Here is a 19305-nt window from a genome sequence, read left to right on the forward strand (position 1 = left end):
CTCAGATAATGATACAGTCCATGCCTGCATGCAACAAGATCTGGACGACATTCAGGCTTGGGCTGATGAGTGGCAGGTAACATTCGCGCCACACAATGACTATCTCTAACAAGCGAGAGTCTAACCACTGCCCCTTGACATTCAACGGCATTACCACTGCCAAATCCCCCACCATCAACATCCTGGGGGGTCACCATAGACCAGAAACTTAACTGGACCATCGACATAAATACTGTGGCAACAAGATCAGGTCAAAGGCCAGGTATTCTGCGGCAAGTGTCTCACCTCCTGACTCCCCAAAGCTTTTCCACCATCTACAAGGCACAAGTAAGGAGTGTGATGGAATACACTCCATTTACCTGGATGAGTGCAGCTCCTACAACACTCAGGAAGCTCGACACCATCCAAGACAAAGCAGCCCGCTTGATTGGCACCCCATTCACCACCTTAAACATTCACTCCCTCCACCACCAATGTACTGTGGCTGCAGTGTGTACCATCTACACCACCTAGAAGGACAGGTGCAGCATGCGCATGGGAACAGCACCATCTCAAAGTTCCCCTCCAAGTCACACACCATCCTGACTTGGAAATATATCGCCATTTCTGCATTGTCGTTGGGACAGTATCCTGGAACTCCCTCCCTAACAGCACTGTGGGAGTACCTTCACCACACGGATTGCAGCGGTTCAAGGCGGCGGCTCATCACCACCTTTCTCAAGGGCAATAAATGCTGGCCTTACCAGAGACGGTCACATCCAATGAACGAATAAAAAAAACCTTATATCCAGGAATATTTAAAACCCAATCTGGCCCTTTTTTGAACCAGGTCTCCATTTTCGCCACAACATCCTATTCCCATGTGTCTATTTGCACCTGCAGCTCATCAACCTTATTTACCACATTTCATGCATTCACATATATGCACTGTAAACCTATCTTAGAACTTCTTGTATTCTCTCTTAGTGTGACCCCACCTAATACCGTACTATTTCTTACTCTGCTGCTATATGTCTCTCCCAATCCTTTGTGCACCTTGTTTATTCTTTCTAAAGCTACATCCTGGATTCCATCCCCCTGCCAAATTAGTTTAAACCCTCCCCAATAGCACTAGCTAACCCATGAGGTCATTGGTCCCAGCTCTGTTGAGGTGCAACCTGTCCGGCCTGTACAGGTCCCACCTCCCCCAGAACCGGTCTTAATGTCCCAGGAATTTAAAGCCCTCACTCTTGTATACCATCTCTCCAGCCACACATTCATCTGCTCTATTCTCTTATTTCTATACTCACGCGTGTGGCATCGGGAGTAATCCGGAGATTACTACCTTTGAGGTCCTGCTTTTTAATCTCTTTCCCAGCTCCCTAACATCTGCCTGTTCACTTTCCCGCCTCAGAATGTTCTCAGCCACTCAGTGACATCCTTGACCCTGACACCAGAAAGGCAACATACCATCCTGGAATCACGTCTGCGGCCGCAGAAATCGCCTGTCTGTTTCCCTAACTATCGAATCTCCTATCACTATTGCTTTCCCGATCTTCCTCCTCCAACCCCCCACCCACCCACCCTGTACAGCTGAACCACCCATGGTGCCATAGACTTGGCTCTGGTTGTACTCCCCAGAGGAACCATCGCCTTTGTTAAGCCCGTGAATGATTGAGACACGGACTAACAGGAGAGAAAACAAACAGAACTTTACTGGTGAAAGGCATAAACAAAACTAAACAACAGAGGCTCTCTAGCGCCTTTTATACAGGGGTGGTCACTGCCGGTACTGCAGTCCGAGACCAGTTATTCTCTTAAAAAGGTACACACACAACAATTCCTCCCCTTTTAGATAAACAGTACATAACATTCATTTAACAACTAATGATAACGAATTACAATCACAATTACTGTTGCTAGATACATATGGTTAAGTTTAAGCAATTATAAGTTCAGTCTTTGAGGAGGCTTCCTAATTCTGTCTGGATAACGCCTCTTTGGAGTATCTGATTCCGACTCAACATTGCCAGAAGAACCTATGTCGTTGTTTGGTTCATCTGCTTCCAATATTACCGGTTCTGCGGTAGCTGCAATTGGAACGTCAATTTCATTACCAGGTGTATCAGATCGTGGTGTGGAGTTGACGTTTTCCAGTGACTCTAGAATCTGGTCAGCATGGCGTCTTACAATGCTCTCCCCAACGTCCACGGTATACATGAGAGGTCCTTGTCGTGTACAAATCGTTCCTGGCTGCCATTTCTCAGTGCGGTAGTCCCGGGCCAAAACTGGTTGACCTATCTTAAAACTCCTGGTCGGCCTTTCATTCATATTCTGAAACTGCCTGTTCTCCACATCTCTTCGGACATTTGGCTTAACCAAATCCAAGCGGCATCGTAGTCTTCGATTGAAGAACATCATGGCTGGAGTTTGGTTGGTAACCGCATGTGTCGCATTCCGGTAGGCAAACAAGAAGTTGTCCACCTTGTGTTGTAGGGGTATATCTTCATTACACATTGCCTTGATAGCCTTCTTGAATGTTTGGACAAACCTCTCGGCCAATCCATTAGTGGCTGGATGATATGGGGCAGATGCGTAATGCTTAACACCATTGTTCTTTAAGAACCTCCGGAACTCTTCAGACACAAACTGTGGTCCATTGTCAGAGCAAATCTGTTCAGGCAGCCCATTCCTGGCGAATATGGTTCGTAAAACTGCGATAGTTTTTTCCGTGGTGGTTGAGGACATTTTTATTACCTCTGGCCACTTTGAATGTGCATCCACCGCAATTAAAAACAAACATCGAGTCCATGAAGGGACCAGCAAAATCAATGTGCACCCTTTGCCATGGAGATGAGGGCCACTCCCATGGATGCAGAGGAGCTTGTGGTGGGGCGTTTTGGACCTTCTGGCATCCTGCACAGCTCTTGGTCATCTCTTCGATTTCTCTATCGATTCCCGGCCACCACACAAACGCTCTGGCTAAGCTCTTCATTTTTACCCCTCCCAGATGACCCTCATGAAGCTCATTGAGCACTCTATCCGTCAACTTAGGTGGAATTACTACTCTGGATCCACACATCAAGGTTCCTCTGCACACTGACAGCTGTTCTCTTCTTGACGAAAATGCTGGCAGCAGTGGTTCGCCATGTGCTGGCCATCCCTTCACCGTTAAATCATAGACCCATGACAGTGTCGGGTCATTCCGTGTTTCCTTTTCTATGTTTGCATTCGTCACAGGGAGACATTCGACTATGGTCGAGTGGAATAACTCCATTGGATCCACTGCAAGGTCTTCTTCTTCCACCGTCGGCAACGGTAGACGTGACAATCCATCAGCATTTCCATGCTGTTTAGTTCCCCTGTACTCGATGTCATATTGGTGTGCCCCTAGGAAAAGGGACCATCTCTGCAGCAGTTGTGCTGTCATTATCGGTACGCCCTTCTGAGGGTTGAAAATGGAGACAAGAGGTTGATGATCGGTTAGTAGAGTAAATTTTTGACCGTGCAGATAGTGATTGAACTTCTTCACCCCCCACACTAGGCTGAGGGCCTCTCTGTCAATCTGGGTGTAGTTACGCTCGGCAGAAGTTAACGAGCGTGATGCAAAAGCTATCGGCCTCTCCAAACCATCAAGGAATTTATGTGATAGTACCGCCCCAATGCCGTAGGGAGACGCATCACACGCCAGCCTGATTGGCAGTGCTGGGTTGTAGTGAGCCAATACTTCCTTCGAAGTGATTAAGTCCTTACTCTTCTGAAAAGCACGTTTACAATCATCGCTCCATTTCCATGCTACCCCCGTTCGTAGCAGGGCGTTCAGTGGATGCAGAATTGTCGACAAATTCGGCAAAAACTTATGATAGTAATTCACCAACCCGAGGAATGACCTCAGTTGCGACACATTTTCAGGCGCTGGGGCCTTAACAACCGCTTCAATTTTGTCAGGGGACTTATGTAACCCCTCTTCATCAATCACGTGGCCACAATACGATATCTGTTTCTTAAAAAATTCGCACTTGGGGCGGTTGGCTCGCAGCCCATGTTCCCGTAGTCTAGTGAGCACCTGTTCTAGGTTGTTAAGGTGTTCACTGTCATCTTCACCTGTTACAAGGATGTCGTCCAAGTAACACTGAGTCCCCGGAATCCCTTGCAAGACTTGTTGCATCGCTCTTTGCCATATCGCCGGAGCCGATGCTACTCCGAATACCAATCGATGATACTGGTAAAGACCTTTGTGAGTGTTTATCGTGAGATACTTCCTAGAGGACTCTTCAACCTCCATCTGCAAATATGCTTGTGCTAGGTCAATTTTTGTAAAACGCTTCCCTCCAGACAGTGAGGCGAAGATGTCTTCTACCCTTGGAAGAGGATATTGTACTGTGTGAAGGACAGGGTTCACCATCACCTTGAAATCCCCACAGATGCGAATCTTCCTTGGCTCTCCGGACTTATTGCTTAACGTTTTCTTCATGACAGGAACAATGGGTGTCGCCCACTCGCTCCAGTCGACCTTAGACAACACACCCGCCTTCTCCAGATTCTCCAGCTCTGCCTCGACGGCTGGGCGAATTGCATATGGTACCGGTCTCGCTTTGAAAAACTTGGGAACTGCATTCTCTTCTATTTTTAACAAGGCGGTTACGCTTTTAAGCGTGCCCAGTTCTTGTTGAAATACCTCTTTGGCGTTAGCTAAGATTTTTGACAATCGTCCAGGAGTGACGTCTTCATCTTTTTTACCGTCCACCGTCATTGCATGAATGGAATGCCAATCTAAGTTTATCTTCCTGATCCATTCCCGTCCCAATAACGGTGGTCCACCATTTGGCAGTATGTAGAGATACAATTTCCGTATTTTCTTGCCATTGTATTCGACAGGCACCCTTATTTTTCCTCTGGGGTATACTTTTTGCCCCATATACGTCGTCAAGACGATGGATGTCTCTCTCAAGGGTTTGTGTGAAAATAGCCGCTCATAGTTTCGTCGATTCATGACGGTTAGCGCTGATCCTGTATCCAATTCCATTTTAACTTGGGACCCTGCTATCGTGAGGGTGACCCAAATGGTTCGGTGATCCTCTTTTGCGATTACATTGTGAAGTTTGAGACAGCTTAATCTCCTGTTCTCGGATTCACGATCGCTCATCTGGTCTTCGGAACTACTGTCCGTCATCTTTTGTACTTTCTTGTACGGTTCCTTAGTAGCCTTTTTGTTGTCGCTGGTCTTCTTCCCAGACCTACAAACTCGTGCAATGTGTCCAATCTTCCCGCATTGTCTGCATATTTTGTCTTTGGACCAGCAGTCCTTCTGGTCATGGTTAGTTCTGCCGCAGCGATAACATTTTGCAAATCCCCGTGTCATTTCGTGGGTGCCGTATTCCTGTGGTTTTTGTTGAATTTCTGCAGCTCCCCTGGCTGCTGCTTCATACGATACTGCCACGCTGAAAGCCTTATCTAGCGTCAGCTCTTTTTCTGCGAGTAACTTCTTCTGTGTTCCTTCACTCAGGAGTCCACAGACAAATTTGTCCCGTAGGGTATCTGCCAGTCCTGCTCCGAACTGGCAGTGCTTTGATAGCTTGCGTAGTTCCGTAAGATACTCAGCATTGCTCTCATCTTTGCGCTGAGTTCTCCTGTGGAATTTAAATCTTTCTGCTATCAACAGCGGTGCAGGGTTTAAGTGCTCCTGTAGAACAGCAACAATTTCATTAAAACTCTTCGCCTTCGGTTTGGCTGGAGTAATCAGATCCCGCAATAGGCCGTACGTTCTAGCGCCCATTACGTTTAGCAATATGGATGCCTTTTTCCCCTCCGCTATTTCATTTGCCTCGAAATATACCTCGACTCTTTCCACATACGTGGTCCAGTCCTCTAATGTATTATCAAAAGCAGTGATACAGCCAGTCTTCGGCATCTTGCAAGTCTAAAATGGCGTCTCCCGCGCTTTGCCTTCTTCCCCGATTTAACAAAATGGTGCCTCCCGCGCTTTGCCTTCTTCCCCGCTGTTGTTAGCGCTGCTTTCCACGGTTTCCTGCACGTTAAATATTAATTCGTTTCCTTTTATTATCTTCCCGTCGTGGAGCGGACCCTCTGGGACACTTCCCTCCCTCTTCTGAGGTCCGAACGCTGCCCAGCTTTGAAACACCGGCCGCGCCGTGTGTGCTCCACCCTCTCTCTCTCTCCTTGCTTCCCGACTCGCTGCCCGGCCCCATTGAAAGGCCACCCGATTGAGCTTCAGCCCGCCGCAGCCCAGGAAGGATCAGAGCACTACCTGCCACCAGCCCGATTAGCTGGGAAACCACGGACCGAGGAACCCAGCCTGGCTCTGGACAGTCTCTCCTGCAAGTTTTGAACTCGATGATTGACGGTCGACGCCCGTTTCTCGAGTTTCAATGGCCTATTTTTTTTTTTTTTTTTCTTTCTTCTGGCTCCGACCTTCAACAGCGTCGTCGGAGCTGCTGCTGAGTTGCAGGTAAGTTTGTTTCTAACTCGTCGCCAGTGTTAAGTCCGTGAATGATTGAGACACGGACTAGCAGGAGAGAAAACAAACAGAACTTTACTGGTGAAAGGCATAAACGAAACTAAACAGAGGCTCTCTGGCGCCTTTTATACAGGGGTGGTCACTGCCGGTACTGCAGTCTGAGACCAGTTATTCTCTTAAAGGTACATACACAACAGCCTTCACCAGTGGTTAGAGAGCAAGATGCACTCGGGCCTCCTGCACTACCTGCCTGGTCCTGCCTGACGGTCACCCATTCCCTCTTTGCCTGCACATTCTTATGCTGTGGGGTGGCCCCCTCCAAAACCTGGAGCTTGAGCTCCTCCAGCTGACGACACTTTATGCACTTGTGGTTGTCCAGGACACAGGAAGCGTCCTGGAGTTCCCACAGGGCACAAGATGTGCATTCCATGGGACTGAGGTGCCCTGCCAGGTCTTTACTTAATAGACTATTAAGTAACTTAACAGATATAAACTGAAGACTTAAAAAAAAAACAATCACCAGCTACTCACCAATCAACTTCTTCCCTTGTGCTGATGTCACTTAACTCACTCCCCGATGCTCGCGCTCCCTCCAGGCTCTTGATCCTACCTTATTCTGCGTCCACTCCTCTCGCACTCCCGCAAGTCCGCTCTCGTGTCTATTAACTTAGAGACCTTGGGTTCTGTGGCTCCACTCCCCCTTTTCAGTTCGACGTCTCACCTGCCTTCCTCCTCTTCACCCATTCCTGTGCTCACCAAATTCCTCTACGCTGCTTGTGATCCACTCCATTTGTATTCTCCCAGCGCGGTCTCCAAGCTCTGTGCTCAAGCTCTCATTCACGCTTGTACTATCTACAAGATGCACTGCAACAACTCGCCAAGGCTTCTTTGGCAGCACCTCCCAAATCTGCGACCTCCAACACCTAGAAGGACAAGGGCAGCAGGCGCATGGGAACACCGCCACCTCCAAGTCACACACCATCCTGACTTAGAAGTATATCGCTGTTCCTTCATCGTCGCTGGGTCAAAATCCTGGAACTCCCTCCCTAACAGCACTGTGGGAGTACCTTCACCACACGGACTGCAGCGGTTCAAGGCGGCTCACCACCACCTTCTCAAGGGCAATTAGGGATGGGCAATAAATGCTGGCTTTGCCAGCGACGGCCACATCCCATGAACGAATAAAAAAAAAGTCTGATCAAATCTGCTGTAGCTCTAGGGAATGTGTAATGTAAATAAAACATATTTCACAATTGCAACCAGCAGTCTTTGCTAGCACAAGCTATATAAATATCAACATTAATCAATTAAGTATTTCTGAGCCAACCTAGGTCCTGTTTTTAAACCACCACAAATACTTTATTGGCAAATTTTAAATGTTACAGTATATGTTTTAAGGCAGCAATATGATCCCAGAACGCTAACCTTTCACTTTTAGTAGCAGAGTTCAAAGGTAACCAGGAAGTGCAGATCAGTTTTAATGGTCATAAGTGAATAATGCAGGCAATGCAACTCCAACAGGAGACATTGGAGTTGTGGGATCCATGTTCAATTCTGGCATTCCCTTAAGGTCCTACTGCCACACTGCTGTGGTTGGGAAAGTGCCATCCTTCACAAAGGGACAGCACCGTGTATATTTCCTGGCAACCAGGAGACCAGAGTGAACAAAAAAATATAGGAACCTTTAGGGGAGCGGCTTTAGTTCCGAGTGTGTATAGGCCTAACCTGCCCTGAATTCAGCACTCATTTGCATTAATGCGGAAACACCTTTATGATGTTACACTAGCATGGAATAATCTTCTGATCTGCATTTGGTAAAGCAATGTAAAAGCTTATTTTTGCATTTGTTCTCTGTATTTGATCTTGACAAAACTGACGTCCTTTTTCAAGCAATGCAATTTATTATTTATTTGATTTGTTAAAATTAAGACCGTCGAAAAAAGGATCAAATGAGGCATCATGCATCAGGATATATATATAATTTGCATTTATAGATTTTAATGCTTATATAAATGACAACCTTTTAAAGGTTTTGTGTAGTTTTTTTTGTAGCTGTACCTCTTTCATTCCTTTCTTGAACAGACATGTGCGCACTTTTTCTGAGTGGGACGATAGATTTTTGCCAACGAGACCGAGAATAATCACATGCAGGGGGATTCCAAAGAGTGCATAGAAAAGGCAGAAGATCTGACCTCCAGCTGTCCTGGGCGAGAGGTTTCCGTAGCCTTTGGGATGGGAGAAAATAAAAATGTTTTATAACAAAAGCCTACATACCAATCATTGTCTACAAAACGGCATTTCTTCAGACAGATTTAAATCATACCTGTGAAGTGGGAGTAACAGAAAATTCTTTCATAAAAAAACTAAAAGCATTCTTACACATAAATGTTCAAAGACCTGTGTACATTCGAACTCATGTCAGCTAAACAGTGAAATCTTTTCTATTGGGTGGTTGTACATCCAGTTTGTCACTTTTAAGTGCACTCTTCTTTGTTGACTTTAGATTAACAAAGACTTTACCTTTTGGGATGGGTTTGAAAATAAGAGTGCTGGAATGGAAAAAGTATTTCAGTACTGTACTAGGGATGGGTAAAGAAGGTCTGTACATACAAAAATTAAAATGAGAAACACCGTGCAACAATGCTAGTGGAGGAAGAAATGGAGTTAATTTGGTTTAATGGATGAGGCGCAAAATATATTACTTGCAGCTATTGGGAAGGTTTCTGGGATATTTAACATATTCCGCAAATATTGAAACAAACGAGAATTTAAATACAGGAATCCCGCCCCAACCGTGGTTTTGCCATACGCAGATTTCACGTATGCACGGTTTCCTCTCTGCGACAATTTTTGCTAACCGTGGCAGTGAATTTTGCGTATACGCGGTTTTTAATTTGCAAGTTTCATGGGTCGCGCGTCCAAACACGAGACTCCATTCAACCGCGCTACTCTTTTCAGCATAATTACTACCACGTGTGGTCTCGCTCCACTCGTGGATATAGTGTGTGTGTGTGTGTGTGTGTGTGTGTGTGTGTGTGTGTGTGTACGTTTAGCCCTTAATCATGGCCCCTAAGCGTAATCTCAGTGGTAAAGGTGAATCAATAGCGAAAAGGGCAAGGAATGTACTAACCTTAGATAGGAAATTAGATGTTAATAGACTTGCCCGTGGTGAAAGTACAGTGTCGGCTGGACGACTATTGGGGGTTAACGAGTCCACCATTAGAACCATAAAAAAAGTGAGGTGTCGATAAGGGCTAGTATTGCGGGTGGCTCTTCGAAAAATGCTAAAATGTCGTTTATGCCACAGGACCATAAGCTTGAAAAAATGGAGAAGGCACTTAATATCTGGTTGGAAGACCAGAACCAGAAAAAAGCAAATGTTAATTCCACATGGGTACGTAAGAAGGCCCTTAGTTCCAAAAACTATCTACCTGTCTTTTGGCGTTCTAACCGCAAGGCGTGGGTTACTGCTGCAGTCTTCATGGACTGGTTTCATAACTGTTTTGTGCATGACGTGGAGTGGTACCTTGCGAGAGAAAATCTGGCCTTCAAGGTCCTACTCATCCTCGACAATGCCCCCGGCCACCCGCCGGTACTCCAATTCGCCCACCCTAATATTGAAGTCATCTTCCTGCCTCCCAACACGACTTCACTTCTTCAACCCATGGACCAAGGTGTGATAGCCACCTTCAAGGCATACTACATACGACGCAGCTTTGACCGCATGATGGAGGCTATGGAGGATGATGCAACACTGATGGTGAAAACTTGTTGGAAGGATTACACCATCGCTGACTGCATCACCAACATAAAAGAATCGATGGATGAACTGAAGAGGATGACAATCAACGCCTGCTGGGGTAAACTTTGGAAGGAGGCAGTGAATGACTTCCGAGGCTTCCCTACAGTTGACGCTGAAGTTCAGCGCATTGTGAAGGTTGCGCGACGTTTGGGAGGCGAGGGGCTGGCCGACATACAGCCTGATGACATCGAGGAGCTCCTTGAGTTGCATGGTGAGGAGTTGACAGAGGAGGACCTTGATGAGCTGATACAGCATTCTTGTGAGGCAGAGGACAAAGACAAGGATATGGTGGAGAAGTCGAAGATGACAAGTGCCAACCTTAGCAAGGCAATGCTCCTTGCCAATAATCTCTCAGACCTCTTTATGGAGATTGACCCATTCTTGGAGCATAGTTTAAAATTCAAGCGAGGTTTGGAGGATTTAATGAGACCATACAAGCAGGTCCAGAAAGATATTCAGAAAAAAAAAGTCAACCATCCATTACAGAATTCTTTAAGAACCCGCCCAGTTGATCTTTTTTATTGTGCTATTTGAACATTTATTGTTTTTGTTAGGTTATTGTGTATTTTATTTATGTTTATTAAAAGAACAAGCAACTTACATAGACTCTGACGAGTGTAAATGCGGCCGCGTTCCCCCTAACCCCATTTTTCCCATAGGGTCTTATATTTGCCAACCGCGGTTTTACCAACCGCAGGGGTTTTCAGGGACATATCCCCCACGGTTGGGGAGGGATTACTGTATAACCTCAATCCGTCTTTATTACTGTGCATTAGGGATGTTTGAAGATCTTGAGATACAGTTTGAAATAATATTGTCCAGCTAACATTAAAGCAGTTAAAACTGGCACAGATTCCAAGAGACTGGCATCTGTGACCTAGCTCCACAAGTTTACACTATTAAATCCAATGTCCTTAATCCTAGCAGCAGAATATCAGATCGACTCTTATGAATCTACCACCAAGAAAAGGGAGCGTTATTTAATAGTGTTAGGGAGCTTGACTCTCAGATGTTGGTCTCCCAGAGTCTGACCTGAATGAGTTTCAACTTTCTGTTTCAGAATTCACTGAGAATTCCTATACGGAAGAATTTTTTTTTAAAGTATCAACATGTATTTACAGTACCAGTTATGTCTGTAAGCGATGCTGTAAATGGCCAATTGTCATTATAAATCTATCCTGGTTCGAGACTCACGTAGGTACCTTCTTGAGTTCACTGGCATCAGTTAGTTCCATAAGTAGTCTGAATACACTTTAATTTGTTAAAATAAAACATGAAAATTAACTCTTATTTTCAAATTCTTTGTGAAAAAATTGTTAGAAGTTCCTGAAATGTGACAGTAACATTAGTTTGAAATTCAAGATATTTTATTGTAAACCAACTTTTGTGAATTGTTTTGCATGTTACACTGTTCACCTAGTGGCTCTGCAACAGACTGTGACATTCAGTCACTTATGCCAGGTACCTGAGTAACATGCCCCCTCGTTTTGGATGAGATGTTAAACCGAGGTCCAATCTGCCCTCTCAGGTAGATGTAAAAGATCGCATGGCACTATTCAAAGAAGAGCAGGGGAGTTCTCCTGGTGTCCTGGCCTACATTTATCTCTCAACCAACACTACCAAAAACAGATGATCTGGTCATTTATCTCATTGCTGTTTGTGGGACCTTGCTGTGTGCAAACTGGCTGCCACCTTTCTCTACATTACAACAATGTCTACACTGCAAATTGTGCTTAATTGGCTGTACAGTGCTTTGAGACATTCTGTGGTCCTGAAAGGTGCTATATAAATGCACGTTTGTTCTTTATGACTTACGGATTGTCTTACCAATTTTTTAATTATAATGGGGGTTAAATTGGGTAGCCCCCAAAAACGGGCATGGAGATCGTGATGCGCAATTAACCTGCGCCCGTTCAGTGTACTCTTTTGATGGATACATAAACAAATAAACTGTAACTAATGAAACTTTAAATAAAACTTAACAAATTAAATTAAAATTTTGTTGGCCGGGGTGATGATGCACTCCAGTCTCCACGGCGCCCACCAGTCGCGGAAGGCCTCAAGCATGCCGGCGGACACCACGTGCTCCATCTCGAGGGCCACCCGGCTGCGAACATGGCCGTGGAAGAGAGGCAGGTAATCGAGCCGAACGACCCCCTCGACCGCCCGCTGCCTGGACCAGTTAATGGCCACTTTGGCCAGACCCAGGAGCAGTCCTATGAGGAGGTCCTCCGATCTGCCTGCTCCCCTCCGCACCGGGTGACCAAAGATCAGGAGCATGGGACTGAAGTGCAGCCAAAAAATCAAATAATGGAAGAGGGGCTGCAACCTCTCACATTTGATATACATGTGGAACACTGACCCCTCCAGGCCGCAGAAAAGGCAGGCGGCCTGGGAGTCCGTGAACCTACTTAAAACCATATTGCACGGGACTGCTCCGTGCAACACTCTCCAAGCCAAGTCCCCAATAACGCCCATTCAGTGTAATGCAGGCAACATGCCAACTTCATGCTGCCTGCTCATTATAATGATTTTTGCCACTGTTCATTGGCTGCATGCATCAGCAAGGGGCCCAATATCGTTAGTAACTTTCACTACTTAAAGCTAGCCTGCACCTCCTAAAGGGGAGATGCATTGTGGCTGGAGCAGGTGCTGGGACTCGTTCTACAACTGAATCTGACGTGGGAAAGAGTGAAGAATGGCTGACCATGGGAGAGAGCGGGCACCCAGGTTTTTGGACGCTGCACAGGAGGTCTTGGTGGAGGAGGTGGAAAGGAGGAGAGATGTCCTGCATCCTCAGGAGGCCCTCCAGATACACGATGGGAAGGCAATGGGAACAGATAGCCATGGAGGTCAATGCCACGAGTTTAGCCCTGAGGACCTAGATGCAGTGCTGCACGAGTGATAAAGGTCAGTCAATGCATCTTCAAATGCCATATCCTACCAACTGTACCACTAGCCTCATCCACTGCTCAATTCACCACACCCCCATCATTCACTTACAAACAATCGCTATCAATCAGGACTCATTCGTATGCATATGATTCACCTCACCCTCACACACTTAGCACTGTTGCAAGCCTTACACCCACATCTCACACCTTGCACACACTGCCAGCTATTCAACCATAATAGCCACACCACCCAAACATGTTGCACGCCACTCACTGACACAATTCTCTCTCTTGCAGGAGGTGGTGGTGCACAACTGGAGGCAGCAGGAACTAACCGCTGGGGGAGGTGCACCTGCATTTTCTAATCCCCATGGAGACGACGGTGCTGGCCATTATGGGAAGGACCATTGCTGAGGCGGGTCTGAATCCATTGAAGAGGACGGTATCCTCATACCTAATCCTCCTTCTCACATCCCACTTCCCCCTCCTCATACAATCTCTTCTGACTTACAAGCCGCAGATGGTGTAAGCACGCACTTCTTACTTTCTCCTCTCCCCTCGCCACAACTTTACCCTTCTCCCTTTTTCCTTTCAGAGACCCAAGAACTACCTGCAACCTGTCCAGGCAGTGGAGGAAAAGCAAGACGACAGTAATGATGAAGCCACACCATCACTTGATTTTACACTCTCAGCCACGAGCTCAGATACTGATACTGAGCATAATTTAGAGGATAGCATAGAGGCGGGATCTGCATGTGGCAAGATACCGAGCACAAGCGCGCTGCAGCAGGGCAGGTGCCAGCTCGCCGGAGGGTGAGGTCACACACGAGTTCTGCTGCAGAGGACTCAGTTGAGGACTTTGATGTGCCAGGCTACAGAAGGCGGCTGATGAGTGTATACACCAAAATGCTTGGTGCATTGGGAAGCCTGCCAGAAAGCCTGCGCTCAATTTCAAGGAGCATGGAGGAGTCCGGCACCAACTTGGCACAGGGCTTTGCGCAGAGCTTGGACCCCAGCCTTTTCAGCATGAAACTGGTGGCCAACTGCATCAACATACTTGTGGAAGCAACCATGCTGCAGCAACTGACTTTCTCCTCTCAGCTTCTATTGCACCACAAGCAGCAGCCACCCATCATCTGAGTGCTACAGTGGAAGCTCAGACTGCTGCCATCATTGTTCTGGATGCCAGTGTTCAAAGGGCTTCCAGGGTGCCACAGCAGTCCAGCAATCTGTCCTCCAACAGATTACTAGGACTGTTGAGGCGCCACCCGGGGGAGTGGCAATGGCTTCATGAGCACGAACCTGCTGTCCTCTCTCACGATGACAGTATTCGTGATTCCACCCCTGTGACTCTGCCAGTGCCCTTTGTTATGTATTGTGTGTTCTCCTCCCACCTGTGGTGGCACTGTCACAGGAGATAAATGGTTGGGTGCTCTCTGTTAAGTTTTAGCTCTCTTTGTTCGGAACTTTCCAGAACTTCCTTTCCTTCCAATAAAGCACTTCATGTTTGAACCTCTGAGTCCTAAATTGTGTCTAGGTAGAAAGGTACCGACACAACAAGTGGCAACGAGGAGCGGATGAATCTGCGTACGTTACGGGTGCAGTGAGTAAACAGAAAATTTAATTTGAAACGTGAGATGGCTACTATATTAGGAAACATCGGTGATTTTGATGAAAATGTGGCGCAATGGAGCGCATATACGGAACGTTTTGACTATTTTGTATTGGCGAGTGTGGTGGCAAATGAAAAGGTCGTGCCTACCTTTTTGAGTGTAATCGGGCCGAAGACTTTCAATTTACTTCACAGCCTCGTGCAGCCAGATAAGCCAGGAACTAAAACATATAAGCAACTAGTGGAAATTCTTGGAGCACATTTTTCACCAAAACCTCTGGTTATTACTGAGAGATTTAGATTTCACAAACGGAATCAAGAGGAGGGGGAATCAGTGACGATGTTTATTGCTGCTTTAAAAAGGTTGTCGGAACACTGCCAGTTCAAGGAGGTGCTGAAGGACACCATTAGAGACAGACTTGTGTGTGGTCTGCAAAATGCAGCCACACAGAAGCGCCTTCTTACAGAGGACAACCTTACTCTTGAAAAGGCCATTGAAGTTAGTGTCTCCATGGAGATGGCGGAAAAGGAGGCTCACCAGTTGAGTTCAACAGGGAGAGTTCACAAGGTGTCGTCTGAGCCTAAAGGTGCGTGGAACGGCACATGTTACCGTTGTGGGAAAACGGGCCATCACGCTAATGACTGCTGGTGTACGGAGCTGGAATGCCGAAATTGTGGCAAAAAGGGTCACATTGAACACACCTGTAGAGGTAAAAAAAGAACAGACAGAGCTGGGAAGCATGGAAGCAAAATGTCTGTATTTGGACAAGAGAGGAAAAAGAGTGTTCATTCAGTGCAGTATGATGGAACAAGCAAAACAGAGGGGAGCGACACCTCTGAGGAGGAAGAGGTGCACATACTGACGGTTGCAGGTGGTTCAAATGGCTACTGGGTGTCACCACTGGTGGAGGGACAATCAGTGTGGATGGAGGTGGACACAGGCACGGCTGTGTCCCTTGTTTCAGACACTGTCTGCAACAAAATGCTAAAGCATCTTACCCTTCAGCCAACAAACATTGTGCTAAAGACGTATACCGGCGAACCTGTGGCCATGAGGAGTCATTGAGGTGACAGTTAAATTGAATGGACAGACTGCAAAACTGCCACTATATGTGGTAAAGGGAAATTACCCATCGCTACTGGGACGTGCGTGGCTAGAGAGAATCACGCTGGACTGGCCTGCAGTCCGCATGATGTCAAAAGGGGAGTCAGGTCTGACTGCAGTGTTAAACAAACATGCAGAACTCTTCAATGGGGAACTTGGGAGCATGAAAAAGATCAGCGTGAGACTGGACATTAAACCTGATAGCAAGCCGAAGTTTCACAAAGCCCAACCTGTATCCTATGCAATTAGGCCAAAAGTTGAGGCTAACTTGGAGGCCTTAGTCGAGAATGGAGTCCTGGAGCATGAGCAAATGGGCCACACCCATTGTTCCTGTCCTGAAAAAGGATGGATCTGTTCGAATCTGCGGGGATTTTAAAGTGACTATTAGCCCGGTGCTGTCTGTGGAACAGTACCCTCTTCCCCTCATTGATGATCTTTTTACGGGCCTGGCCAGAGGGCAAAAGTTCAGCAAAATAGACTTATGCCAGGCTTATCTACAAATGCATGTCGATGACAAATCAAAGGAGCTGCTGACAATTGTGACACACAAGGGGCTGTACAGGTACTGCCGCCTTCCATTTGGAATTACGTCGGCCCCTGCTCTATTCCAAAGGGCAATGGATCAGATTTTGAGTGGACTGCCAGGAGTCCAGTGCTACCTGGACGACATCCTTGTCACTGGGACAAATGAGGAGGATCATCTTCTGAACTTGGATGCGACACTACAACGACTGAAAGAGTACGGACTCAGAGTTCGTAAAGATAAATGTGAATTCTTTCAGTCTTCAGTTGAGTACCTGGGGCATGTGATTGACGCTACTGGCCTGCATAAGGCGCCGCCAAAGGTCAAGGCGATCGTGGAGGCCCCAGCACCCCAGAATGTAAGCCAGTTACGTTCATTTCTGGGGCTACTTAACTACTATGGGAAGTTTATTCCAGACTTAGCAACATTGCTGAAGCCGTTACATCAGTTGCTGTGTCAAGGCAAAACATGGAAATGGACTGAACTGTGCAACGAAGCTCTCGCCCAAGCAAAGAAAACATTGCTGAATTCGGAGGTCCTGACACACTTTGACCCAAAGCTACCCGTGCAGCTAGCATGTGATGCATCACCATACGGTGTGGGAGCAGTCATATCCCACATCATGCCTTCGGGTGAAGAGAAACCTATCGCCTTCGTATCACGCACCTTGAACAAGGCCGAGAGTAACTATGCGCAGATCGAGCGCGAGGCCTTGGGAATCGTTTTTGGAATTCGAAAATTTCATCAGTACCTGTTTGGGAGAAGGTTCACACTCCTGACGGACCACCGTCCATTGACTTCAATCTTCGGGCCCCACACCGGAATTCCGTCTCTCGCTGCAAGCAGGATGCAAAGGTGGGCTTTACTGTTGTCAGGACACACATACGACATCAAATATCGCAAATCAGACTTGCACGGCAACGCAGACGGTCTCTCGAGGCTACCCTTGCCTGTTACTCCCCCAGAGCCTCGTCAGATAGACATCTTCTACTTTAGACAAGTGGAGGGAGCACCTGTCACTGCAGTTCAGGTGCGAAGGTACACCCGCAACGATCCAGTCCTGTCTGAGGTAATGGACGATGTCATTCGAGGGAGAGAGATAGGAGATTCTCCTAGTTTGAAACCTTACGTTTCAAAAAGAAATGAGCTCTCCGTCCAGGCAGGTTGTCTTCTTTGGGGACGCCGTGTCATCATTCCGCCACCTCTGAGGGAACCTATACTGCAACAACTTCATACAGGCCACAGTGGGATGGTTCGGATGAAGGAAATGGCAAGAAGCTACTTCTGGTGGCCAGGTCTCGATGGGAATATTGAGGAGAAAGCCAAAACATGTTCCCCATGTCAAAGGGTCCGGAATGTTGCACAGCTGGCAACCCTACACCCCTGGGATTGGCCTGCAGAAGTGTGGCAGTGAGTACATGTGGACTTCGCCGGTCCTTTTGAAGGGAAGATATTTATGGTGGTTGTGGACGCTCGTAGCAAGTGGCCGGAGGTCACTGTGATGAGGTCTACCACGGCAGAGAAAACAATTGAGAAACTTGGTGAGATGTTCAGCCGTTATGGCTCACCAGAACAACTCGTAAGTGACAACGGTCCACAATTTGTATCACAGGAGTTTGCAACCTTCCTGCATGTGAATGGTGTCCAACACATCAGGTCTGCGCCCTATCATCCCTCTACTAACGGCCAGGCAGAAAGGTTTGTGCAAACTTTGAAGCACGCCTTGAAGGCATCGCAAGGTCAGGGCTCAATCCACCAACGTCTGAACAGCTTCCTGTTGTCCTACAGGAACGAGCTGCATGCCACAACCAAAACTTCCCCCGCTTCGCTCATGATGAAGAGGCAGTTGCGGACAAGTTTTGACTTACTCAAACTTCCAAGGGCAGAACAGGTTGTCCATTGTCAACAACAAGCTCAAGTTGAAAAGAGAGAGAAAAGAGCCAAGGAGAGACGGTTTCATCCGGGAAAGCACGTCCTAGCTCGAAACTACAACACTGGACCGAAATGGGTTCCTGCTACGGTGATCGCGCAGACGGGCCCTGTGTCTTACATGGTTGAGACTGCTGAGGACGTCGTCTGGAGAAGACACACAGATCAACTGTTGCTAGGAGCAGAGACAGCCACAGAGGCTCCAACGGCTGGTTGGCCTGAACTGTTTCCGGATGATACCGCAAACTAGCATCCTTTGCCACAGTGCTCTTCTCCAACACAGGAAGTCAAAGAGACTGTTCCACCTGTGCAAACTCCTGACTTTCAACTGACACAGGCACCTTCTCCATCCAGGCCTGTGTCAATGCCTACTGCTGTGGAAGCCAGCGATGACCGCCGGTATCCTGTCAGAGAGCGGCAGCCTCCAAGACGCTTGGATCTGTAGGCTTAGTGACTTACCCACAAGACTGGGGCAGAATAAACCCCAGGGTAAAGTCAGGGTTTGAGGCAATCTACCTCTACCCTTGGTTAGTTGAGTGCATTAAAAGTAACTTACCTGTTGAGGAATAATGTGGACCTTCCATTTAAGAGGGGAGGAAATGTTATGTATTGTGTGTTCTCCTCCCACCTGTGGTGGCGCTGTCACAGGAGATAAATGGTTGGGTGTTCACTGTTAAGTTTTAGCTCTCTTTGTTCGGAACTTTCCAGAACTTCCTTTCCTTCCAATAAAGCACTTCATGTTTGAATCTCTGAGTTCTGAGTCCTAAATTGTGTCTAGGTAGAAAGGTACCCACACAACACCCTTGCTGTTGCCCATCAGCCAGCCAGCCCAGACTGCTGCCGCCCAGGCCAAGATGGTGCAGTCGGAAGCCGGGCCTTCTAGGCCCAGAGCTTCCCGAGGTTGTCCTCCAAGGCCGTCTGCAATCTCCCCCACTGAAAGTCAGCAGCCTTCCACCAGCCATGCTGCAGCTACTGGGGTAGCA

At 47.2% G+C, this 19305-nt stretch overlaps 1 protein-coding gene across 1 annotated transcript in view; it reads right to left on the reverse strand.

Annotated features, from left to right (window-relative positions):
- The window catches only part of LOC147109387 (potassium channel, subfamily K, member 16-like), a 47021-nt gene that overhangs the window by 17490 nt on the left and 10226 nt on the right, over positions 1-19305 (reverse strand). The window contains exon 3 of the mRNA XM_086003289.1: positions 8516-8682. Coding sequence (XP_085859415.1) covers positions 8516-8682 — 167 coding nt within the window. The remainder of the gene's footprint in view (positions 1-8515; positions 8683-19305) is intronic.

This window comes from Somniosus microcephalus, chromosome 12, assembly GCF_052327205.1.
Source record: "Somniosus microcephalus isolate GS21.2 chromosome 12, FLI_Smic_1.0, whole genome shotgun sequence".
Lineage (NCBI taxonomy): Eukaryota > Metazoa > Chordata > Chondrichthyes > Squaliformes > Somniosidae > Somniosus > Somniosus microcephalus.